This window comes from Dama dama, chromosome 15, assembly GCF_033118175.1.
Source record: "Dama dama isolate Ldn47 chromosome 15, ASM3311817v1, whole genome shotgun sequence".
Taxonomy (NCBI): Eukaryota; Metazoa; Chordata; class Mammalia; order Artiodactyla; family Cervidae; genus Dama; species Dama dama.
Window position 1 is genome coordinate 31,004,717 of NC_083695.1, and position 26,362 is coordinate 31,031,078.

At 54.3% G+C, this 26,362-nt stretch overlaps 1 protein-coding gene across 1 annotated transcript; it reads right to left on the reverse strand.

Annotated features, from left to right (window-relative positions):
- Positions 1 to 26,362, reverse strand: VSIR (V-set immunoregulatory receptor). The gene is made up of 7 exons (XM_061161755.1): positions 26,137 to 26,362; positions 14,929 to 15,354; positions 13,885 to 13,941; positions 8,035 to 8,142; positions 4,163 to 4,190; positions 2,696 to 2,892; positions 1 to 2,538 (listed from the first exon to the last, which is right to left on the reverse strand). Exons 1-7 carry the CDS (start codon positions 26,216 to 26,218, stop codon positions 2,501 to 2,503), a joined length of 936 nt encoding a protein of 311 aa, XP_061017738.1. The 5' UTR covers positions 26,219 to 26,362; the 3' UTR covers positions 1 to 2,500.

A 26,362-nucleotide genomic window follows, 5' to 3' on the forward strand; every position in this document is an offset into this window, starting at 1 on the left:
TTGCAGGAAACAAAGGCAGGAGATCTTTTATTAAATGTGAACATCAAGAGATAGGTTACAGGCCCCTTAATTCCTGATACATCTCTTAACAATGACTTAGTGCCTGAAAACACAAATTTCCCTCCCAGGGCTCCTCCCAGCTCCCTAAAGGCAGGGACCATGTTCTCATTCCCCTACCCTGTTCCACACACCCCAGGCCCACAGGCATCTCCAGAGGCACTGCTACCCCGAGGCGAGCACAGAGGGACAACCTGGGTCCCCTGCCTTTCCCCACGGCATCAGGGTTGGCAGGGAGTGCCTTTAGGGTTGCTAGGGACAGGGTGTGTTGTCATGGATGAAGATGGAGACTGGAGCTCAGAGTAAATTTTGCTGAAAACAGGAAACCACGAAGCTATACGTTCACTAGTAAGTGTCCAGAGACGAGCTCGAGGCCATGCAGGAGGAAGCTGGGGAGGAAGTGTGGTGTCTTTCTACTCCGGGGCCTCCTCCCTCCTCCACTCAGCGGCCGGTGGGCCTGGGGTCTGGCAGCCAGATTCTTAGAAGTTGTCTCTACCTTGAGGTCAGAACTGAGGTTTGGGCCAGGCCAGCCTCCCCAACAGGCAGGAACATTCTTTCTGAGCTGGGGGATGAGGAGTCTAGTCTGCAGGCTTGTCCTTCAACCCCAGGGGTAGCCTGGCCCTGCCTTGAGCAAGTATCGCCCTGCCCATCCCTGCCCCCCTGGGACCCCACAAGCCATGAAGACAGCACCCTCTTTTTGTGGCAGCTGGTGCTAAGTGTCCACAGCAGCAAAGAAAACAGAGGAGTAGACCCCCAGGGACAAAGCAGGAGCCAGGGTTCAGGGCTCTGGCCACTGGAGGTGTCAGTGCAGCCTTGAGGCCCAAGGCCCACACTCACGTTCTCCTCCAAGCCCCCTGTTCCGCTCAGGGCCCACACTGGCCTACAGCCTTGGACCTGAGAAGGGGGCTCCCTGGCTCCAGGTGCGGGCCTGGGGCTCATGGCTGCTGGAGAGCCTAGGGCTGTTCCTCTCCCATCCCCAACCAGGCCAGGGAGACATCTCCCTGCCTGCTGGGCCCTCATCCTGGCCAGAAACCCGGGCTCTCAGCACCCGTGCCCGGCTCAGCAGAGCCAGCGTAAGCTGCTGGCAGACGAATGCCCAGTTGAAATGATACCCTCCACACTGCAGTGCCCGGAGTGCCTGTCTAGCTCAAACTGCCCCTCGCCCTCTCAGGCCCCACCACCCACTTTCACCCCACAGGGTACAGAGATCCCTCCCCACTCCTCTCAAAGCTTTAAAGCTCTTTAATTGAAATTCCACAAAGGATTCCCCTCCTATTTGTATATAAAGACAAACCTGGGTCATGCCTGAAGCAGGAGATGGGAGCAGAGGGTCTAGGGCAGAGCAGGCCCAGACTCTCTGTGGACGCACCCGCTCCTCCCACCCAGCAGGGTCCCACTGCCCCTGATGGCTCAGTGCAGAGTGACTGGAGCAGAGGTCCTCGAAGACTGGGGGTGGGGGTGGAGGGCTCCCTGGGCCTCAGGCACCTCGGAAGCAGAGTAGGGATTTCAACCCAGCTCTTACAATCCGTCCATGGGGTTTTTACACTGTCACCCACATAGTTTTTAATAGCACCCCCTCTTCACAATGAAAAGTAGTCATAGCTTGGGCAGTACATTATGTGGTCACCAGCTCTCTCGACCACAGGGAGAGGGGGGAGGAGCCCTCTCCCCTGAACCTTCCCGGCAGGCACCCCGCCAGCCCACTCTCCCTCCTCTCCCCACTATGGTGGGTGGGCAGTACAACCCACCCCCATTGCCCAAGATGCCAGTTGGCTCACTGGTCACCGTGCCCCAGAGCGTACTTCCCATTTTGGGGCTTCTAGCATTCTGGGGACCCAGAGTGCAGGCAGTGGGAACCCCAGATTTGTTTAACCTGTTGACAGCCCCTCAGAGTCTGCTAGTTAGAAGGCAGCCAGCTCAGGCAGGCCTAGCCCCAGAGCCTCATGATTACAAAGAGTGAGTCTGATGGATGAGCAGTCTCAGGCGGGAGTGGGGAGCCAGGCCCACTGCAGTGGGAAGAGTCTCTCCACATCTTATCCTGTGTCTCGGGCCTGGAGGGTGGTGCTGGGAGGTCTGCCCATTGCACATCTATACTGTCAGGTCCCAGGGCTTATGTCCCAGAGAGAGAGGCTGCCACAGGAGCTGGCAGTGGTGGGGCTTCGAGGATGGAGGTCATCTGGCATCAGTAGCTGGTGAATTTCAGGCCCCTGGGGTGGGATCCCAGCCTCTCACCATCCTTGAGAGAGGGGCTGGACTGTCCAACACCTTCTCCCTTCTACCATCCAGAGAGGTGGAAGGTCTGGCCATCAGGGGTATTTCAAAGAGTCTGAGCTTACAGCTGGAGGGAAGAAACCAGGGCCAAAGGGACCAGTCAGAGGGCCAGCCCTGGCTCAAATGCCCCTGCCCCAGGCCCAGCCACATCTTCCGCAGGCCCCCAGCTGGTTTAGACGGCCTCAGAATTTGGGGAGTCAGGGACAGGGTCTGCAAAAGAAAGGAGTAGCAGAGTGAAGGGGGGTTCCTCCATCCGTCATCCCCCCCGACAACCCCACACCCTGAGGCCGTGAGGATTCCCAGGGAGGTGGGGAGTGAGGCTGGTGTGCTGCCGGTCACAGTGCCATGAGGGAAGAGATTCACTCACCTAGGGAGGGGAAGAAGACATCCCCGGGGCCCGGTGGAGACAGAGGAGTGTTGGGCTCGGAGAGCAGGTGCCGCCCAGACTCAGAAGGCTGCCGCTGGGCCATGTAGGTCAGGGGCTGCCTGGGCTTGGCCTCCAGCATCCCGTGGGAAGGTGGAGAGGTCTCAAAGCCAGGGTTTTCAATTCCTTGAATGTTGTTGCTGGAGAAGCAGAATAGAAGGTCATGTGTGCTGCCTGGGCTAGGCCTCTGACCTTCTGCCTGGCCTGCCTCACTTCTCTCCCCTCACCTCCGCCTTCCCCTCACCTGCCTTCGCACCCCAGGCCTCAGCAGCATCTCCTAGCAGGAAGGAAGGCTCCAGGGCCAGGGAGGAAAAGCCATGGGCTGCACTCCCCACCTGCCCTGAGCTGAGGGCATCTGCCCATCTGCCCCCAGGCCCAGGAAAGAAGCCCCAGGTAAGAGTGACTCCAGCACACTGGCCTCAGGAATCAGGGGACAAGTCTCTCTTTGGTCAGTAGAATTAATGGCCTTAGGACTGATTGTCCCCACAGCTTGTCTTGAGCTAAAGGGAGGCCTTCTTCCCTCATAATGGGACAACCTCTGAGGACTGCTTTAATTCTGAGATTCCAGCAGGATCTAGCTAGGACTTCCTATGACCTGTCTTAAATATCATCCCTTTCAGACACCAGGGAGGAGCTCTGAATTTGGTGTTACATGTACTGGGGCCAAGTTTCTCAGCATGGCCTGTTCCCAAGCACGCCCTCCGTGCCAGGCCCCATGCCAGCTTCCTGCCCAGGGCACACCACACACACTCCCCATCCACTCCATCCCCAAGCTGCCCCCCACCCACATCTGAGCCAGGTCAGCCTCTGCCCTTGTGGCCTGACTGCTTTTCTCCTTGGGGTGCCCTGCACTCCTTGGGGCCTCAACTCCAGGCATGCTGACCTCCTTTGCATGTTTCAGGGTCTGCCTGGGCTCAGCTGCTTCCTCCCCTTCCCCACCCCAGCTGACCACTGAGGCCCAAAGGTGGGTGCATCGCTCTCCAAGCAGCGTTGGAGCCAGCCAGCTGGGTGAGGGGTGGCAGGGCAAACAGCCAATCGGCGCAGATGGCAGATGGCAAATGCTCTTCTAACCAGCTATGCCAGGCAGCTTAATCGGGGCCCTACTGCACAGACATATCTCCTTCCTGACAGCTGGCCCAGAGCACAGGGAGGCCCAGGAAGTCCATGTCTGTGTTCTCAGCCCCACTGTGATATCAACAGTGACCAGAGAGGAGATGGGGAAAGAACCTAGTGGAGTCAGGAGAATCAGTCTGTCCTTCCGCATTAACTGCCGTATAAGAAGCTGGGTGTAGATAGATGCTGCCCAGCAGAGACCACAGCCCAGGGAAGGCAAGGAGAGAGCCTGCCAGACTTTGACTGGGATGGCACAGTTGTGGCAAGTGTTCTCAGGAAGGTCTCCGTGGGCCTTACCTGTCCATCCGCACCAGTTCCTGGGCACCTAGGGACAGACAGACAGAGAAGCTGGTCACAGAGGAGAGGCTTCCCCAGACAGCATCCTGGCCCTCGCTGGCAGACACCCCTCAGGAATCGGAGTGAACCTGGGCAGGGCTGTGCTCAGCCCCAGATCCCACTTCTGTTCCCTCAAGAAGCCAGGAGGGCAGTGCTCTGTGTCTACCCAGCAGGTGAGGCCTTGGTCAGCGGCCCGTGTTGACCCATGATAAATTAAACTTGGGATGCATTTGACAAGCGTGTGGGGCAGCTAGGAAACCAAAGGCAGCCGGTGGTGATGTTAGGCATCCAGGATCACCTAGAGGCCTGGCTCCTGAGCTGTTGTTTCCTGTGTGGCCGTTTGTCACGTTCTGGTCATCAGCCATGATTTACTGGGCAGGGGTGTTGCAAGGTCAGTTCCTAATGAGAGTTCCTGGTCCTCTCTGTTCTGTCCTCCGCATTGCCTAATAGGGTCAACACCTCTCAGAGGAACCCTAGAGGGCCTGACACTTCATCAGTTCTCAGTCACGCTACCACTCTCTACCCTGCAGTCAGGCTGCTGCCACCCTGCCCCTCTGTGGAGGTTCCCCATCCCGCAAACCAGCCACCAACCAGATGCAGCCACCCCAACTTCCCTCTTTCTTGCAGCTCCCCACGTACTCCCACAGATCCTTCTTGTTTTTTTAAGAGTTTTGCTGCTCATTACGATGGGGAAACAAGTGGTGGGGGAGGGGCACAACAACAGAATACCCACGGGAAGTTGCACACAAGTTCCTGAAATCTCCGCGGTATCGGAATCATGGCTTCTTGTTTACCAGGGTGACTCTGTGTGGGGCTTCCTGCAGGTCTCTGCCTTCTCTCAGCTCATCCTCTGCTCCGCCTGATACTAGGGAGATTGCCGTGCCCGCTGGCCTCTAACACACTGCCTTCCTCCGTGCTCCCAACACTCTGTTGCTGTGGTTCAGTCGCTCGGTCGTGTCCGACTCTGCGGCCCCATGGACTGCAGCACGCCAGGCTTCCCTGTCCTTCACTATCTCCCAGAGCTTGCTCAAACTCATGTCCATCAAGTCAGTGATGCCATCCAACCGTCTCATCTTCTGTCATCCCCTTCTCCTCCTGCCTTCAATCTTCCCCAGCATCAGGGTCTTTTACAGTGAGTCAGTTCTTTGCATCACGTGGCCAAAGTATTGGAGCTTCAGCTTCAGTCCTTCCAATGAATATTCAGGATTGATTTCCTTTAGGATTGACTGGTTTGATTTCCTTGCTGTCCAAGGGACTCTTAAGAGTCTTCTCCAACACCACAGTTCAAAAGGATCAATTCTTCAATGCTCAGCCCTCTTTATGGTTCAACTCTCACATCCATATCATGACTATTGGAAAAACCATAGCTTTGACTAGACTGACCTTTGTCGGCAAAGCAGTATCTCTGCTTTTTAATATGCTGTCTAGGTTTGTCATAGCTTTTCTTCCAAGGAGCAAGCATCTTTTAATTTAATTTCCCAACCCTTGCTCTTTCTTTTTTTCCTGAGTGTGGCTTACTCCCAAGCACTCCGTCTGTGCCCAGCTCTGTGGCAGCACCCTGCCCGGAGCACACCACACACAATCCCACCCATTCCACCTCCAGACCTGCCACCCCTGCTCCAGGCCACTCAGCCTCTACCCTGGGGCCACACTCCTGCCATGTCCCAGGTGACTTCCGCTACCATAATTCCATCAGCTGCTTCTCTAGAATCTGGATCAAGAAAAATGACCAGAATCTCCACTCCCTCTCCATTTCATACCTGGTTTCTCTAGAATCGTCCCCTATGGCATCTCGTCTGTCTGTCTCTAAACCTTCAACCATATAAGTCTTTTTTTGGAGAGGACAGAGGACTAGCCTCAAAAATACTTTTATTAGGAGATAAATGACTGATACATTCCTGTTACTGCATGTATTAAATCTGGGGATAAGATGCTACGAAGTGGTTGTCCATCACAGAAATGGAATTTGTTTATAGAGTTTCAGAAGGCATGCTCGTCATTGGTCATGGCACAGCCCTGGCTGGCCCACCGCACCCCCTCAAGCCTTCTTTCACTGCAGTTTTTCAGCACCCAGCTCATCTGTCCCTTTCTCTGTGAAGCCCTCAGTCTGCAGGTCTCCCAGTACCTGCAGCAGGAGATACTGGGGGCTGATCCCAGGCTCCCCGTGTCCTCAGGACACGGCCACAGCGTTCCGGCCTGGGGATGTCCCCTCTCTGGTTTTTCTTCCTCCAGCATGGGACACAGGCGGAGCCCTGGCCCAACCCCTGGGGGCCCCGTGAGGATCAACAGTGCCCCTCCCCCACCCCGTGCCCGCCTCTGCCGGGAATTTGTTTCCCAGTTCCTGGGGCTTCCCTGGTGGCTCAGAGGGTAAAGCAATGCAGGAGACCTGGGTTCAATTCCTGGGTCAGGAAGATCCCCTGGAGAAGGAAATGGCAACCCACTCCAGTACTCTTGCCTGGAAAACACCATGGACGGAGAAGCCTGGTAGGCTACAGTCCGTGGGGTCACAAAGAGTCGGACACGACTGAGCCACTCCACTTTCAGTTTCCTGTTCCCTGATGGAGGCAGACCTGTGGTCTGGAGTAAGGGGAGACAGAAAGCACCTCTTCTGCTGGAAGTCAAGCCTACCTGAGCACGGCCCCTCCTCGTCCCTTCCCCACCTCCGTGGACGCACTCCACAGATGAGCAGGAGCTGAGGGTGACTCTGCAGCCGTGCCTCTCCTGGTTCATCCCCTGGGTTCCTCTTTCTGCTCCAAATCCCTTCACCTTCCCCCACCCCAGCGCCAGCCCCAACCTGCTTTGTGAGAGGAATTAGGGCCTCCTGAGAGGTGGGGGAGGCTGACCACTGAAGAGGGACAGAGGAGGGATGTCCAGTTGGTCCAGTCCAGCCAAAGCCCCCCTCAGGTACCTCCTGCCGCAGACAGCAGGGGTGGGGAGCGGTGCGGGAAGAGGTGGGGGAGGCCATGCAAGGGCCCCCACCCTCCTGCTCCAGGAGGACTGAGGCTGGCTGAGGCTCATGGATGGAGTCAAAGGAAGGGCAAGGTGCACCGTCACCCGGAGAGACAAGTGAAAAGGTATCTGTGGTCACAACTTGAAACCTGGCTCCACCACGTACTCACTAAGGGGTTCCTTAAGGGGATCCCTTAACTGCTTCTGCCTCAGTTTGCTCAGCTTTAAAACAGAGCCAATAGTAGGACTAGACACTGAGGAGCACTGAGAGAATGTATGTAGCAGGCTTGGCACGGTCCCTGGCACAGCAATCCTACAAGTTGGGGGTCCTCAGCTATTGCCCTCATGCTGAGTGTTTTTAGTATGCGGTGGAACTATGTTCCCTGAAAACCACTGAGTTGAAAAGCTCTAAGTCTGAGTCTTAGCTCTGCCACTCACTAAGTTTTATAACTTTCAGTTAGTTATTTAACCCTGCTGACCTTAGGTTTGTGACCTGTAAAAGGAAAGAGTTGAATCGAGTTATTTCTAAGATCCCTCCCAGTTCTGTTAATCCAAAGGTCATTTTGTCCCAACCGTTGCTACGAAGACAAACCCACCTATATGTTAAAGCAGGTGCCCCAACAATCTCCAGGTGGTAGCACTTTTATAAACCAGTTTCAGCTACTCCAGATGACTGCTCATTCATTCAACAGATCCCTGTTGAGTATCAAGCCAGCACTGCCAGGGGCCAGTGGGTCCCCTCCTCTCTACCGCGGAGCCCAGCTCTTGTCTCTTGAAGAGCAGAACTGGGTCAGCCTTTTCCCTTGGCTCTTCCCTGTGGCTGAGCGGGATGCTGGGGCAGGTCACTCACACCCCACCTAGCCCAGGCAGACGGGGATACTCACGGCGGTTGGAGGCCACCTGCCTTTGCTTGTAGACCAGGAGCAGGATGAGGGGGAGGCAGAGAATACCCACGATGCAGGCGCTCGTAGCCAGAGCAGCAGCCGTGATGCCTGAATGGACAGAGAGGCAGCCAAAGTGAGGCCCCACTCCCATTGCTCCTCCTGAGGGAAACTGAGGCCCAGAGAGGGAAGGCCCAGCAACACAGGGACCCACCTTTACCCAGGCCCCACAACTAGACCCACAGTGACCTGCAGAGGCATGGAAGGTCTGGGAACCCCAAGAGGGCCAGAGCACCCAGAAATCAGGCCAGGCGCTTACAGCTGAGGCAGATACAGGGGAGAAAGAGAAGGGTCCTCATCACAGCCTGCAGGAAACATCTCAACCACCTGGACCACTGGTTGCTCCCTGAAGAGGAGAGCAGGCCCTTCATAGACTCCATGTCACAGCGTTCAAGGCTGAAAGAAGCCCGAGAGATGAAAAACTTGTGAAAACAGATGAGTGGTGATAACTACACAATACTGAGAATGTAATTAATGTCACTGAATCGTACTCTTAAAAATGGTTAAAATGGCAGTTTTATGTTATATATGTTCTATCACAATGAAAAATAAATGAATGAAAAGCCCTGTTTATCCCCTGAGAGACCCCTTGGCTCCAGGACAGGGCCTCTAAAAGTGATCTCACATGTAGCTCACGGGGAAACACTTGGAGCAGGAACTAGGGAAATGTGAATCCTTGTCCAATTTAAATTTTTCTAAGCTTTCGAAATTACACACACACAGAAATTTACAAGTTTTTTTTTTCTTTTAAATTCAACATTTTCTTCCTCCACCTGTACCTGGGCCCCCTCCGGAGACATAATCTAGATACATTCTCCGCATGTACTGCATATATGGGATCACGTGACAACTGCTTTTCCCACTCAGCACAGCTTGGACACCTCTCTGTATCGGCACAGAGATCTAGCTCATTCCGCCTAGGGCTTATCACGGGGCTCACCTAAGCTTATTGAAACAGTCCCCTCCTGGTGGGTATGTAGGTTGCTTCCATTTTTCAGCATAACTAATAATGTAGCAATGAACTTGTGGAGGCATCTTTGCTCACTCAGGCAAGTACATCAGTACATAAAACCTAGTAGTGAAAGTGCTGAGCCAAAGAGTATGTTTTTTCTTTCTTTTTTTTTTTTAAAGACTATTGCTAAATTGTCCTGCAAAAAAAAAAAAAAAAACAGTTGTACCAGTTCATGGTCCCATCCACAGCATGGGAGGTTTTATTTCAGTCCATCTGCTGACTCCAGGAGTTTGGCTGGGAACAGACGTGCCCTCAGAACCACAACCAGCATAAATGCTTTTCCTTCCCAATTTTAGCGCTTCCCTCTGACAGAAGAACAATGGGGTAGAATACCTTGTCACAGCGTCAGCTTGGCCCCGGGAGCTTTGGGAAGGTGAAAGGGCTCAGTGCTGCCTTTGCATTGCTTATTTGGGTATAAAGGCTTGTGTTTTATCTCACTGTATTCCTGAACAACCCGACAGTATAAACAAGCTTTCAGAGCGCTTGTTCAGACCTCGGAAGAGAAAAAGCTGTTTTCGGGTGCGTTAGAAGTACCCGCTGGTACAGGGACAATTGCTGTGTTGTTACAAAGCAAGTTCAGCTCCACATTAAAGCAGGCGCCCCACATATCTTAGTGAGGCTGCACTTTGATGCAGAGTACTGAAAGTAAAACATTTTCTAATTCAGACATCTGAGTATCTCTGAACCCCATCACAGGACCTTATTGTGGGCACTGAGAAACCGGCTGCAAAGCACCCTTTTCTGGTCATCAAAGCAGGTTTCCTCCAGACTGGCATTAAGCAGTGTGTGGTGTAGTCAGTCAGTGACTACTGAGCATCTTGGCCCAACCTCTCTCCTGACTGTGGTCCCCAAGCAAAGACTCCCTCTCTTTGTCCCCTCTAGGGGATCAGGTCTTGGTTTCCTTACAGCCTGGGCTAGGAGTTGAGGCTAGGCCCAGGGAGCAGGGTTTGGGCAGAGTTTTGTGGGCCAGCTGCCCTCTGAGACCATGGGCTCCTCTGCAGAGCGCAGCCTCGCCACAGCTCCCCACCCCGCCCCCCATGTGTGGCCAGTACCTGGGGCAGAGTTGGGGAGGGGTCTGGTCCTGTAGCCATCCGGTGCCAGGCTCATGCCGAGAAGGTGATCAGGCACTGGCAGAGGCAGCTGCCCAGCCAGCACTTACAGGCAGTGTGCCAGGCCCTTACGGAGCGGGGTGGGATAGAAGGGGCTCGGTCTGCTCAGCGGGTCTTTGTCCAGGGCCTGTCAGTACCCCGAGGGTGTTTATGGAGGAAGGAGTTCAGTAGGACTGCCTGGTTCCAGGGAGGGGGCTGGATGAAACCACACATCCTGCTGTGCTGCGGGGGGAGAAGTTGCTTCTCGGGGAGATGGGCTGTCCACCCTCCTGGCGCAGGTTCAGTGAAAAACCACAGCCCCTCAGCAGCTTGGGGCTCCCAGGCTCCTTCAGTACCAGCTTCCTCATCCCACTCCTCTCTTATCACCTCCCCGGCGACCTCAAGCTGACGTGGGCCTTCAGAGGATTTCATATACCAGCTGCCTTCCTACTCCCCCAAGATATTAGGAGATCGGGGCTGCAGTTTGCTGCTGCTGTTATTGTTCAGTCGCTAAGTCATATCCAGCTCTTTGCAACCCCATGGACTGCAGTTAGAGAAGGAAAACTCAAAGAGCCTCTTGGTTGGAAACATCATTAACTGATCAGGTACCAAGGCTGGCTGTGGAGCCCCTGTCTTATAGCAGGGGGGTCTTTCCAGAGGTAAGTGGCAGCAGACGGCAGGACCCAGCAGTCAGCCCTGGGACCTCCTAAGCACATGGATCATCAGGCAGATGTTTCAGACTGTCAGAGAACAGGATATGCATCCACCGTCCACTGCCATCTACTTGCCATCCTGCCTTGGTACAGGGGAATGGATGAGATGATTTGCGAACTACACATTAGAAGTAATAATAGCCAACACATACACAGCACTTACTCTGTGCCAGGCATGGTTCTTAATGCTTTGTTTACACAGAGTACCTCATTTTAGCCTCAGAACACCTTCAAAGTATACATATAACCATCATCTCTATTTTACAGATGAAAAAACCAAGGCATAGGGAGGTTAAGCAACTTGACTGATTTCAGGATCTGTGCTCTTAACCACTTCACCACACTGCCTTTCATTAGAATAGACTCGGGTTTCAAATATGGCCAGCTTAGTACTTAGCTTTTTTTAATTAGTTGCCAACACTTTAAAATTGAGAGCTCAAGTAAAATCTGGACTTCTGACTTTGCTTGAAAATTTAGTGGCTCTGGCAACCCTGGGCCCCTCTCCTGGCATGTGACAGTTGGAACTGCATGTACACACTGGCGGCTGGGTTTGCACCAGTCTCTGCGTCTCTGTACTGTCTTCCCCACCAGCTCCCTGGCCCTGTGGGCATTCAGTCTTTGAGCCCTGACTCACTGCCTTTGATAACATGGGGTGGCTCCCTGTGAGCTGGAAAGGGACACGCGTGCTGACATTGCTCAGTGGACACATGGTACCCAGAGGACAGACGCACTGTCAAGCACCCACATCCCACCCCAAAGTATATCTGGGTTTCTTTTCATCTGAGACCACTTCCACCTTAGTGCCAAGACTCCTCACAGCTGTCGTCTCCAGACCTCCAGAACCAAGACTCTGAAAGGGGACTCCAGCCTTTCAGAAGCTTGCAGATTGATGCTTTACCCGTGCCCTTGACAACTGGGACAGACGCGAACATGTCCCTGTGGCCATTAAGAAGCCAATTCCCTGCAGACAGTAGTTCAGGGAAGCAGGGAGCAGAGTGAGGCTGCACATCCCATGAATTGGAGAGGAAGGAACATGTCAAAACCTGAAAGTTGAGGTGCCCAGCAAAGGAAGCCTGACCTACTCTTAGCAGTCAAGTCCTGCCTCACCCTTGGGCTCTTATCAGTCAGACTCCTGGAACTTCCCAGGTGACTTCTGTTCCCTTAACTCCAACAGCTGCTGCTCTCGAGTCTAGAGCAAGAAAAATGACCCAGATCGCCACTCCCTCTCCATTTCACACCTGGTTTCTCTGACACTGTCCCCTCTGGCATCTCTTGTCACTGTCTCCAAGATAGCTGACTTTCAGAAAATGAGTGCTGACAGAGGGGAGGGCCCCAGCACTCAGGCAGGGTTTGCACACGGAGAACCAGGTTGCTCTGGCTTCTCCTCTTGGCTCTGGGAGACTAGGAACCACTCACTTCATCCATCTGAACCTCAGTTTCTCCATCTGTGAAATGGGGGCAGTGGCAGAGTTGTTCTGCAGGAGCCCCTGGAGGCAGAAGTGGGACTGGGGGCTTGCTCGTAGTGGAAGGGGTAATGGGGAAGTGAACACTCATGGACCCACCAGGTGAGGCTCACCCTGACCTGTGCGCAGCATGTGTATGCACACACAGTCGTGAGGCTGCTGCATGGGCAGGAAGGGGCTGCCGGGGGTGTGGGGTGGGGTGGGGGGGGTCTCCACCCTGCCCAGGGAGCCACCAGCGGAGGAAGTGAGGAAGGCAGCAGCTTGGTACAAGGCCACACACGAGCTTGTGGTGTGCAGGTGGAGGGCCTTGTTGTTAGTTTCTTAGTTCCATGTGGGTCTGGCTCAGACCAAACTGTGTGTTCTAATTTTATTCCTGGCTAGCCTGTTTGTTGCTTCAAAAAAAAAAGGAGTAGTGTGAATAGAAAGTCACCATGGCCTTTGAGTGGGGGCTTAGCTGTGGCTGAGCTTCCTGGCTTCAGTTGTAATGTATGTCCTCCTGGAGGGCAGAGAGAAGGCCTGCACTTTCGTGTCTCCAGGACCTAGGCAGGGACTGCTCCAGACCGGATGCCCAATAAATACTAATGGAGAGAAGGCTAAGGAAGCCAAGAACCCCTCCTGTCAGAAGAGGGCACACCCCTAAGACATCTCCCCTTTGCTGTCTCCAAGCTGCTGGGTATTCTCACCTGGACTGCAAGTGCCCAGGCATCCCTTGGAGCAATGCCCCTGCCCTCCATGGGCACCTCTGGGCAAACACCAGGGGGCTGACTGCCACCCACCACCCTGTGCATCCAGTCTCCTTCCCCAGCTGTGCTCCCCTCACCTCCAGAAGGTGAGGGGAGCACAGTGCCAGCTGCACTTCCCTTGTCAGATGTGTGAATTGAGGCCAGTTATATCACCTCTCTGGGCCTCTGTTTCCATGAGTGTGCCATGAAGTTGGTGACACCTACTTCACAGGGTTCTTGTAAGAAGCCATTGAGATACCAGTCCTTAGAAGGACTTAGCACAGTGCCTGAGACATAGTAGGAGCTTTAGGAAAGGTCGTTCTGTTCCCCTGCCTCTGCCTCCACCCTCTCCACACACATAGAACAAGTTTGAGTCCAAGCCAGGAGGACCCACACACACACCGCCCTCCTTCCCATGTGGCAGAGGGCTGGTGGGCAGGAGTGGTCCCCACTGAAAACAACCTCGGCAGCCTGTGGCACCCAGTATCTGCCATGGAGGCACTTGGCCCAAGGTCACTGCCAGGGCACAGCCTCACCCAAAAGTCAGGGGTAGGACTCAGAAGCCAGCTTCCTTAAGCTTCAGGCCTTAGAAGGCGCCTTAGAAGTGGGCTTCTGGGGGGACTGCAGCCCAATGGCTCAGGTGAAGGAGGAAGCAAAAGGGAAGGGTGGCAGCAAAAGAGAAGGAATGGGGTTCCGTGGGCTTGGAGTGATGAGGTCAGAGTTCAGAATGAGGTCTGGGTCCAGGGTGAGGGCAGAGAACAGAGAATCCAGAGGAGGCAAGAGGTGGTTCCTTACTTTCACTCTCGTTGGAGGAGGGTGGGTACGCGATGCACTTGGATGGTGTTTCTTCGCCTGTGGGAGCAGAGAGAAGGGTCATTAAGTGGGCATCAGACCCTGGAGGCCAGGAAGACTTGTCCAGGCTGGTATGCCCTGCTCCTGTCACAGATACCTTTGCTCGTGTCCCCTTGGCAATGCTGGCCCAGGTGCACACACACACACATATACACACACACACACACACACACACACACACACACACTCACACAGAAGCATATTTTCACTGCACAGCCAGGCATGCCCTGCCCATCACCATGACACCCCCATGGGTGTGTGGATACCTGCCCACACCCACACCTCTGTCTAGTCTACTGCCCCTTGTCTTCTCACCTACACACACACACACACACACACACTCACACACTCACACTCACTCACTCACTCCTAACTCACACCGCACACACACACACACACACTCACTCACTCACTCCTAACTCACACCGCACACAAACACACACACACACACACACACACACACACACTCACTCACTCACTCCCTCCTAATTCACACCGAAGGTCATATATCACAGCCCTGGAATTGTCGTGAGCAGACACACTCCCAGCCCAAGTTCATATGCTTAGTCACTCAGTCGTGTCCTGCTCTGTGCGACCCCATGGACTGTAGCCCGCCAGGCTCCTCTGTCCACGGGATCTCCCAGGCAAGAATCCTAGAGTGGGTTCCCATTTCCTTCTCCACTGGTTCCTATACTCTCTCCCATTAAAAAACCCCACTGTCATAAACAGAGCCCCATACGCCCTTCCTCTCCACCACACCCAGCGACCCAGAGAGAGGTGTTCACAGCTCCACATCCCATACCACCCCTGGAGGGCCAGCGCCACCCAAACAGAATCAGACACCCCCCAGCACAGTGCCACACCACCAGACACACAGCGCCACCCCCCCACCAGCCACTCCATCCCCTGCTCATCCTCCCGGACAAGCTCAGACACCATCCCCACAGTGACAGCCGCCCCCGGCCGCCCCACAGAGCGGGGGCTCACCTCTCTGCACCTGCAGCTCCATGGCTCCAAAGAGCCGCTGCTCGGAGTGGTGGTGCCTGAGCTCCACCACCAGGCAGCAGTAGAGGCCGCCGTCCAGCAGCGTCAGGTTGCGCATGGTGATGGTGAAGTTGCCGTGGTGGTCGGAGGCCGACTCCAGCCCGTAGCGCTGGGCCAGATCCTGGCTGGTGTTGGCCTGGTGGCCACTGTGGTGCAGGTGGAGGTCCTGGAACGTGAGGTTGCGGATGGGCCGGCGCTCCGAGCAGACCTGCACCTCGCCCCGCGAGCTGCGGTACCAGGTCTTGTAGAAGGTCACGTCGTGCCCTTTGGCCAGGGGGCCCAAGAGCCTGCAGGTGAGGGTGACGTTCTGCCCCTCGGGACACACGTACAGGGAATAGGGCGTGGCAATCTTGAACGCTGTCACCAGGCCTGCTCAGAGAGACAAGAGCCCGTCACCCACCTGAGCCGGCAACACTCCCAGTACCCACCCGAGTAGGGAAGAACCTCGGCCTGGGGCTTCACAGATATGGGTTCCCCAGCCACAAGCTCAGGGCCAGTCAGCTGACCTCCCCAAGCCTCAGCTTCTTCTTTTGCTCGTGAAGCCGGCTCCCTCCAGGCTGTGTGGGAGGAGCCACAGGAGCCTCCCCAGGTAAGTTGGATGAGGCGTAGGCGAGACAGCAGGCAGGCGGCAGGGTGGGCCCGGCCCGCAGCATCCCTCTCCCAGGTGGCACATGTGCGCTGACCCCAGCTCCTGTCCCCTCACTGCAGGCACCGTGGCTCTGCCCAGGCCTGGCCCCTGGCACTTGCAGTTCCCGTGCCCTGCACATCAGCGGGGAGAAGCAGAAGGCAGTTTGGGAACAGCAGCCTCTTGCCCTGGACCACCCCTCTGGAGGCCATTGGCATCTATTCCCACTCCTGGGGCCAGCGTGCCCCGCACCCCCCCCCCCATCAGTGAGCACTAACAGAGCATCTGCCCGTGTGAGGCCTGTGCCAGGCGCTCTGTGTCACCTGGATGCTGAAGACAGAGCATCCCTTGGGAGCTTATGGCCTAGCTGGGTAGACAAGTCCTACATCCTGACAAAGTAACCCCACAGGACAAAGGGTAAAGCCGCGCCAGCCTTCAGGGCACTTGAAGGAAAGAGGATGTGACCTTCCTGGGGATAGTCAAGAGATTTCTTATAGGAAGGAGAGTCTTTGGGGTTGATGGACAGACAGGAGCCCAGCACGTGGAAGGGGGTAAAGCAGGAATACCCAAGGTGTCTCAGGGACAAGGACAGGTGTGCAGAAAAGGTCATTTCACCCAGGAACCTGCCTGCCCCCTGGTCTTCTGAGATGTTTTCTCATTCATTTTGTTTCAATAAGCAAATGAAGCCATCCCCTGGTCCTCTTTACCCTACCCCTGTCTCCCAGCATGTAACCATGTTGACCCCCTAAAGCACTGTCCCTTTAACAGAAAATTCTGTCTAGCTGTGAGCCTCAGTTTCCTCATGTGTGCAGTGAGGAAAATATTAGCTACAGTGGGGTTGTGAGAGGACAGAATGAGGGGAAGAGGAGAACACGATATGTGAGCTCTCATGCCTTCTGCAAACATCGGAGGGATAGCTATAGTTACTAGACATTAGTGATGTTTTCATTTTATTTGGCATCTCAAGGGTTGTTGTGGACTGACAGAGAAGGAAGGTTTGGAAATATGTACAGGATCCAAATGGATATGCCCCTTCCATTGCCATTGCCTGAACCCAAGATAATAATGCCACTTCTTTCCAGACTCCCCTTCCCTGTTTTACAGCCTATCTCCCTACCCCTACCCAGAAGAGCTGAAAGCCTGGCCCAGTCAGGAGAGAGGCAGCCGCTGTAGCTTTGGAATTGGCTCAGCCTGCAAAGGAGTCCAATATCTGGGAGTTAAATAGACTCTGAGCTTCAGATGCCTCGCTGTAAAACACAGAAGTGGAACAGCTCCCTGCCAGAGTTTAGGCAAAACTACAGATAATTTACGTGAAATGCTCTGAAAGTTGAGGCTTGGTACCTGGGAGCTAGGTAGGTCTCTAAGTCATTTCTGCAATTCAAAAGACATTTCTTAGGAGTGAAAATAGAACAGAGAAGGCTGCTTTGAATGCTCTTCTCACTAAAGTGTGAATGACTGATAACAGCTGTGGCCCAATCTTGGCATGCTTGCATATTTAAAGCAGAGTGTGAGGCGGCAGCAAAGACATTTCCCCCAAAGAACATGTCTGCAAGGGTGGAGTTCTAAGCCCCAGAGGGTAAGAAGGACAGATACGCACCAGAGCCTCCCACTCCCAGCACCCGCATGTGAGAGGGAGTCACGTCTAGGAATCCCAGATTTTTGGGAAGTCATTGTCAAGGTGAGCAGAGACTTCAGAACTTCTTTAGTCAAGATGCTCATCTCCTTTTCAGGGAGAAATATAGATGTCAAGAAAGGGAAAGTGGTTTGCCTGAAGTTCTGGAGGGTATAAACTCAGAACCTGAAGCATGGGGGCTTCAGGTAAAGAAGGATCTAATTAGGACTAGAAGAATAATAAATAGGATGGGCATGGCTAACAACCCAGTAAGGCAGCTGTTATTTTTATTCCTGTCTCACCAATGAGGAAACTGAGGCACAGAGATGTTAAGTAACTCACTGAAGTTCACAGAGAAAATACTAGAGTCAGAATTAAACTCAAGCACTTAGACACTGTACTAAAAAGTTTCAGATTTTGGCAGCCCACAGGCCATATTCAGTCTTCAAATATATTTTACCTGGACCTCAAAGTATTTTACATTTTTTTTGAGATTGCCAAAATTTAAAGACCAAGAATTTGATACAAAAATTCTGACTTCTAGCTTCTCTTTGAAAATCAGAGCATTAACACTAAACCCATCTTTCCAGATGGTACTAGTGGTAAAGAATCTGTCTACTAATGCAGGAGACACAAGAGACCTAGGTTTGATCCCTGGGTCAGGAAGATCCCCTGGAGAAGGAAATGGTAACCCATTCCAGTACTCTTGTCTGGAAAATTCCACAAACAGAGGAGCATGGTGGGCTACAGTCCATGGGGGTCGCAAAGAGCTGGACACAGCTGAGCGCGAGCACACACAGCTTTCCGATGAGGCACTTGTCAACTAGGCAGCAGCCTCCTCTTCCCATGGGGCACTGGTGTTCGAGCTGGCCACAGTCCCCACTTCTCCCTGATGTTTCCCCCAGTCTGCTTCACTCTCTTGCCCTCAGTGTCCCATGGACATTTGAGTTTCTGGTCCGTGAGTGGGCCCCTTGGTTTCTAACCAGGGAGGCATTCCACTCCCCAAGCCCACTGTCCTACAGATCTAACAGTCAGGCTCAGAGAAAAAGTGATCCACCCAAGGCCCCCAGCGGAAACCAAGCTATTGAATTAGGGCTGTGCCAATATATGAAAGTGGGAAGTAGTCACGGAAAGGGCCCTCTGAGGAAGAATAAAAACCCACCCAAAGAGTGGACCCTCGATTAACTCTGCCCTGTACTCCCCCTTCCCCCCAGCCGGCCATATGACAGCTGCCACCAGCACTTCTCCCGACTGATACCCTATTTTCCCTTTCCCCAACATTATCTTTAGCCCAGAACTACCCCCAAGGGTGTGAGCCGAATCCAGATCCAACAGTATTTGCAGAAGCATACACACCTTGGGGGCCAGGGGAAGGCCAGGACCACAGGTCTGGGGGGAGTGGAAGCAGAAGCAGGAGGGGGAGCCCAGAGCCGAGCAGGGCGGGGTGCCAAGTGGACAGAGGTGTGGATGGGGTGGGGCGAACATGTAGGCAAGATGCGGCTAGCTTGTGGGCAGGTCAGGTGTCCGTGAGCACAGGGTGATGGGGCAGGGTGGGAGCAAGCAGCAGGGCCTCCAATGGGGCACCAGCCCAGGGCCTCCCCGGTCCAAGCAATGGTGTTAGGGACCACAGAATTCCCCAGGAAAGCAGTGGGGAGGGGCTTTTCAGCCCAAGAGGCAGTTTCTTTGCAGACTCACAGGGGGACACAGAACTGGGGTTCAGAGACAAGAGCTGGGGTTCAGAGACAGAGCTGGGGAGGGTCATTGCTCAATTCCTAACACCCCAAGCACCCCAGAAGGACCTCTTCCCCTTTTAGAAAAAGGAGAAGCTACACTGGGCTTTAGGTTTGGGTGTGGGGGAGAGTATTCAGTTCCAGCACACAGACTGGATGGGGTGGGCCGGATGTCCACAGGACTTACCCTGGGGGAGAGAAAACATCTTGATTGTTGTGTCTGAGACTCCAGCCAGGATAAGGCCCAGGGGCAGCCTGTCCTTAGGTGGACTCTCAAGGGCACAGTGTTAGAGAAAACTACACACGTGCCCCATGCCTTCCACGACTGCACATACACACATGTGTTATCAGGGGCTATAAATAGCCCAGCTGGAATTATAATTATTTGGCCAGAGGATGTTGCTTATTGTAAGGAGCAGATCCTTTTGGACACCTGGGGCATTGTCGGAGACTGGGGAGGAAGGCCCCTGGCTCCAGGGTGGCCGAGAGCATGTGGAACAGGAAAAGGCCTCAGGCCCTAGGCTGAGCCTGTGCCTGTGTGGGAACCAACCATCACTGTGCTGTTTTTAGGGCCCAGCCCCCACCTGCTGCTGGGTGAGTTTGCAGAAGCACCTGCAGGAAGAATGATGTGACCCTGGGGTAATTCTAGGTCTAGGATTGAAACACTAGCCTGGGTGGGCAGATCCCTGGGCCCCAATCCCCACTTAGCCATGCCCTTACTGTGTGCCTTGGGCACGTCCCATCCTTCTCTGGGCCTCCCTTTCTTTATCCTATCTTGAGAGACTCCCCACATTCCTAGCCCCCTTCCAATTCTGAAACCTTGTGACAGGTGAGAAAGGCTATCTTTCTTCAGGGCAGAAGAAGGTGGCAAGAATGGGCAACAATACTAAGATGATCACAGGCATTTATGAGCACTTCTTACATGTTAGGACTTGCTGAGCACTTCACACTCATTTAATTCTCATAACCTCTGATGTAGGTCTTATTATCCCCATTTTAAAGAGGAAGAAATAGAACCAGAGAGGTCAAGCGATTTGCCCACAGCCACATAGCCCTATGTGGCTGAACAGAGGCCCACACCTTGGACAAGCCAACACTGCAGACAGGAAGAGCCCTCCACCCCTCCAGCGGGTGGGGCTAACACCTCATCCTCCAGCTACTCAGAGTGACCTGATCTCCAGTTGACTTCGGCGCTCTCCACGCAATCATCCTTGCTCTGCCTCAGACCCAAAGCAAAAACATCATTCTTTCATTCCACAAATATTTACTAAGGTCCAAACTTGGGCCAGGCCCAATGCAGAGAGGCCGTGGGGGTGCAGAGCTCCTTAAGGGACCTCCACTCAGAATTCAGTCCTGCTTCTGCCACTTTCTAGCAACGGGACCCTCAGCCACAGAGGGGCTGAGCCTCTTGTAAAAGCTTCTATTCCAGTCTAAGGGAAAGTTCTTGTTTGGCTTCATCTCAAGATACTAGTTTGTGTGACCCCTTTCCCCCCCTCAAGCAGGCACCTTGTGAAACCCTGTGGGTGTGCATGGGATGGGTGTGGGGGTGGGGGGAGGGGAGTGTAAACAGGCCTGTGTATTTTCCCTGACCAGGCATGAACTTAGCCCACAGTCACCAAGGCAACACCCCAGCCTTTGGAGGTGGGTCCCTGGTTCAATTAGTCAGGCCCAGAAGGCCCCACCCAAACAGCTGGACTCTGTCTAGCTGCTAGGGGCTGTAAGTAAACAGTTACTCATGGCCTACTATTGCTGGCCCTGTGCTAGATGCAAAAGACCGGGTCCTCGCCCTCAGAGCAGACCCCAAATGGACATGAGTGTGGCCTCCAGCTCCCTGCCAGGACAGTCCATGAAGGGTGTAAGGAAAGGCCAGGCTCTGTCTTTATCAAGATGCAGAGCACAGAGGGCAACAGAGGCAAGGACCAATCAGGACTGGTCCTGATCCCAGCGCTAAGCTCCAGGAAGTAGCTCCAGGGCAAGGGGCTGAGGGCCCAAAGGGCAGGTCTGCCGGTGGGCCTCCATAGCCTGGGCCTCCGTAGCCGGTGAGGACAAAGGGCACCTCAGATGTGTTTATTGATACCTTCTCCTGCAGGAAATGTCCATTCACATCAGACCAGGGAGTCTAGGAAGGGGAAGCCAGGCTCTATGGGAGGAAGTGGCACTTCCAGCACCTTGGGAAAGCATCGCCGCCTCTGGGGCTGGAGGCTGCTGGCCAGCACACCTCCCCAGGGAGAGCCTGGGGGCTGGCCAGAGCTGCGCCAGGGACCACTCCTCTGGATGGCTCCTTCCTCAGCTCTCCCAGGCCTTCCCTGAGGACAGCTCTATGTAGCCCAGATTGCCAGCTCCAGCCAGCTATCCTCAAGATCCTGTGCTTTGAAGACTTCCTAAGGTTCAGGTTCATATCTCTTTGTGCCCTCCCCTCAGTGCAGGAGGCTTGGTGGTAATGGCAGTAGCAAGCGCCTACTCTGTGCCAAGCATCATTCTAATCACTTCTACACTGATTCGCTTATTGAATCCCCCCTCCCTGTGAGGTAGGACCGTGACCATCTCCACTTTACAGATGAGGAAACTGAAGCAGAGAGACTAAGTAACTTGTACAGGGTTTCACAAATAGTACTTGGTGGTGTCAGGATTTGAGTCCAGGTCATCTGGCTCCTGAGGTCTGCAGTGTAGAAGTAGCCAAGGATTAACCAGGGTCCCCACCTCCTTCCTACAAATGTACAGTGTGACCTGGCCAATGGGGCTACCAGCTCCCTCTCCCACTCTCCCCTACTGGTCGTTGGGACAGCCAGCTGGTCCCAGCATGAGGAGAGGACCCAGCTAGAGCCACTATATTTATTTGGAGAAGGCAATGGGAGCCGGGAGGATTGGGGTCTGGAAGAAGCCCAGATAGGCCTGCTGACCCTGTCTTGGCCTCTTAGGATGGGAAACTGCCCTCCCTCCCTTCTTCCAGGAGAGCTAAACTGCCCCCTGCCACCAGCTCCCACTCTTCATAGTGGTGAGTTTTCTTTTGCAGTGGAGAGGAGCTGACGGCATCTATAGCATAAGTAGTTTTACTTTCAGTTTGATGGCATTAAATAACATTGAATCACACAGAGAGAAGGCTATTCCCTTTTCGATTCTCTTTCAGTCCTGATTACATCAAAGAGAAAGTCCTAGTTTGATGCCAATGTATCTTCAAAACATCTCCATTATATGCTAAGCTCATCGTCTTTTTTTTCTTGCAAGGTACAGCAGGCTTGGAGCCTTCTCCAGGCTATAGTTTCCAATCAGAATTTACCATATTTGGTTTTCCTATTATGTACTTTTATGATTTTGTTCTATTTATGGCAGGTGACACTGGCTTTCCATTTATGGCAAGTGATATACAGTTTCCTTTTAAAATCTGTTTACCTAAGTAAAAGAAATGGGTAGATTTTTTAAAGAACATATGGTAATAGGCAGACACTGTAGAAATCCCCAAGGTGGTGAAGAAATGGACTGAAGGTCAGGAAACACCATCATGGAATTACCCTTCAGAAGCATGTCTTCAGCCTTGCTGAGACCCTGTTACCCAGCCTGTTCAGGGCTCAGATAAACAGGGAGTATGTGTTTGTGGTCCCATAGTAAGTGAACAGCAGAGGCAGGACTTGACCCCCTGGTCCCCATGAGAAGTAAGATCCTATGTAGAAGGGTTAAGGGACTAGGCTGGCTTGCCAAGGAGCAGAGCAGCTTCATTACTGAATTATTGGTGTGCACAAAGGTGGCCATTGTTTTTCTCTCTGGGGGTGGTCAGCCAAAGGAAAATAGGTTGAATATTAAGCTCAGTTATAAGAAAGACCCTAAGAAGACAAGCAAACCCTGGCTTGCCTTGAAATTGCAGAGTACCCATCTCCAGGGAACTTTAAGAGGAGACTCTGCAGGCACCTGCATGGGCATTTCAGATTCAAAGTGCATAAAGGTGGCACAAAGGCCTGGGCTCAGCACCTCAGACCTCCAGGATTCTCGAGAGTCCTGTCCCAGTGAAGCCAGTCAGTGGCTTCCCATGCTCTGGGCACTCTGCCGGATCCTGTAGGCAGCAAGGAGCTAAAACAGTAAGCCAGGGCATGTGGCCTTCAAAAGCCAGGGGACAGAATCATACCACACAGCCCGAAGCAGGTGCCAGGTGCTATATTGTGTGTGCGCCCTTCACCACGGCCTCTGAGGGAGGCACTGTCATCATGCCTCTTGGAGGGATGATAGAACCTGCTCAGGCATGCTGAGTAATGCGCAAAATCACAGAGCAGTACAGGGCCATCTTGAGAGGTGAATGGAGGGCTCATTGCCTCCCCAAGCTGGCCTGTTAAGTAACGGGTTGCACACAACTCCAAGTCCCTAGCTTCGCCATTCTCACACACAGCGGCATCAGGAAGGCCTTGCACGTGTCAGCACTGCCACTGAGGGGTCCCTAGGGTCTATCAGAAGCTGTCCCGGTGCTCCCTGGTCACCCTCCCCTGGTGAGGCCAGGCTGCTCCTGGATGAACAGCTGGCTTAAAACCTGGAGCCTTAAACTCAGTCTTTGGGACGTGGTCAGTGCTGGTTGAGGGGTCACTGCCAGTATACCCAATGGGCACTGAGGACCCCTTCCTTCCTCTCTTCTTTCCCTCAGTCTGCTTGGCCCTAAGACCCCCTGTGTGTGTTGCATATAGGGAGGTGACCTCTCAGCAGTGTACCTCCCACCGGGGCCACCCTGTCACCAGAGGTCAGACCCAAGCAAGGAACCTTTGCCCTGTTTGGGAGAGAGAGCAACCAGCCCAGCTAGAGGCTCCCCAATATAGCTGGGGACCCCTGCCATTGGGTAGAGGCTCCCTTGTGCTCATGGGCTGACCTCAAGGCTGCTTCTCTCCACCCCAGGGCTTCTGGGCAGAGGACTATGGATTTCCTAAGACTAGTCCTTGCTGTGTCAGAGGCTTGCACCATTGGGTTACTCAACAAGGGCCTGCAACACTGCTTACCATACAGGGGGGTGTGGGCTCCTCCCTCCCCAGTGCACCTCCGTGGACTAGTCCCAGAGTTGGAGGCTCCTGGGTCAGCCTGTGAGGTCATGACAAGGTCAATAACTTCCATAGGCCCTAGGGATGCCAAAGGGGAAGAAGAGGCTCTGCCATCCTTGGGGTCTGCTGGGTCCTGGCCTCCTAGGTACCTCCCTCCACCCATCTCACCCTGAGTCAGGCCCAGGAAAGGGGTATCTGCAACTTTTCCTGGGCTCCTAAGCATCAGGCTCACCACCACCATTTTCCATGGTGCTGGCCCAGCCCCAAGAGCTAGAGAACAGGTTTGCACCAGCCACTCCATCTCACCTTCCCAAAGCATCAGTCCTGCCCAGGGCAACCCAGCACCTCAGCAGGCTGGTAAGCAGGTCTCTTTTCAGTTCACAGACCCTCTGGACCATGCCTGCAATTAGGCCCGCCCATCTTTTAGCCCCCTTGTTGCACACTCTACTAGGTAGCAGCATGAATACTCAATAGCACGCCCATATTACAGTTAGGAATACTGAGTCCCAGACTATTTCAAAACTAAGAGAATTCTCATGACTCCTTTCGGTGGAAAACTACTTCAAACCCTAATTATCCCCCTGAGCTGGGCCCAGGCAGAGATGGAGTGCCAGGCTCTCTCTGGGAAGTCTCCTGGCTGCGTAGACAACATGAAGCGAGGGGCTCCAAGCCTTTGTGCCGCTGGCTGCTCTGCGAACCAGCGCCCTATGCCCTAGTTCTCTAGAACTCAGTTTCCCAACCTGGGGCTGCTGAGCAGAGAGCTGCCCAGCCAGAGGAGGACACAGGATAGGGGTAAGAGAACTGAAAGGCCTCTGAGGGTCACTTGGAGAGGCTGGGGCAGGGCAGGGGTCTATAGCCAGCGGACTGCTGGCCTTCCTGCCTGCCATCATCCCCTGCTCCTCTGGGAAACCATGTTTGCCTTGAGCCATGGTCTTGGTGCCGAGACTGCTCCCGCTTTGACTCTTCCTGAGGAGCACCCAGTTCAGGGCTTAGGCAGCAATATCTGCGGGCTGTGGGCTCCCTCCTCCTTACAGGAGGCCAAGCCAGCCTTCCAGTGCTGAGATAACATGCTGCCTGCAGGCTCCTCAGTTTCTGAGGTGTTTTCCAGGTTCTCTCAGGCTCCTCCTCTTGCTCTTAGCCTGTCATCCGCTCCCTCCTCTTCTTCTGACTTGCCCACTGGGTCGGTGCCAAGCTCCCCACCTCCCTCCTGCCTCCCTCTGACTCCCTGCGTGACTCACACTTTCCCTCCGCCTTCCCAGGGAAAAAGTTTAAAAGTTGAGTTCCATAGGCTGCCTGCCGGTCCCCTCCTCCCTCACGATCCAACTGCTCCAATCCTAGACAGGCGAGAACTGTCGGCCAGACTATGGGTGCCAGGACCTCCTTTGCACCCCCAACTCAAGGAGCCCCTGTGTCCTGACCAGGATACCACTTAGAGTTGTGCAAGTCTGGACTTTGGAAGAGGAAAGTGACACCTCCCCATGTATGGCTTCTGTGTTTGAACTGAGGAAACTGAGGCCCGGAAGATGATATAAGTTATCCAAGGACTTAGAAGGGGCTCATAATTGAGCTGGGAAATGCCCCCATGTTCTCCCTACATCAGTCCCCCTGGGGGCAGCTTTGCTAGGATGCCAGGAATCAGCTGACCACTCAGACCCTCAGAGGGGTGTGCATGTCCAGCAGCAGACCAGTAGCCACGCTGACCAGTGCCCACCAAGGTTCAACCGAAAGTATCACCAGGGTATAGGACAGTGGCTGCGAGTATACAACTCCCCTACCGGGTGAGATCCTGGACCCCTAAGGCGGGGCAGGGAGATGCCGCAGGTGTCAAATGCCAGGGGCATCCACTAGAACACACTGGGTTGTCTCCACCAGGTCCACCTCCTGTTCGGCAGAAGGTGCTCGTGCCCTGGGCTCTCTGGGCTGTGAAGGCTTGGACAGGCAGCCGCTTAGGCAGCTGTCAGCAAACAGATGTGCCCACCACCCAGCCAGGGCACTTGGCAGAGAGTTGCTGCCTGCTGCCAAGTAGTCCTAGCAGCCTGTCTGCCGTGGGGGGTGGGCTGGGTCACAGCGGGCTGAAGGGGGCTCCCGGGGCTCCCCCGTCTGACCTGTGACCCCCACCCTGCCCGCTGTGTTCTCCCGGTGCTCCTCCCCCGCACCCAGGCTCGCCGACCTTACCTCGGGAGGCAGCCAGGAGGAAGGCGAGGAGCACAGGCCACCAGCGCCGGCTGCCAGCCTCCGGGACTGGGGGAAAACCCATGTCGCCGTCGGGCAGAGCTGCGTCTGGCGCAGCCGGGCCGGAGCGGAGCCCAGGGGCACGCAGAGGGGACTCCTGGTTCGCAGCGAGCGGACGGGACGCGGCCGGCGGGGAAACCTCCGGGCGAGTGAGTGTCGAGCAAGTGAG

Coding starts and splice junctions, on each gene's coding strand:
- VSIR (XM_061161755.1), bottom strand. CDS start 26,218: ATGGGTTTTCCCCCAGTCCCGGAGGCTGGCAGCCGGCGCTGGTGGCCT. Junction 8,143..13,884: donor CTCCTCCAACGAGAGTGAAA/GTAAGGAACCAC, acceptor CTGTCCATTCAG/GCATCACGGCTGCTGCTCTG. Junction 2,893..4,162: donor GAACTGGTGCGGATGGACAG/GTAAGGCCCACG, acceptor CTGCTTCTCCAG/CAACAACATTCAAGGAATTG.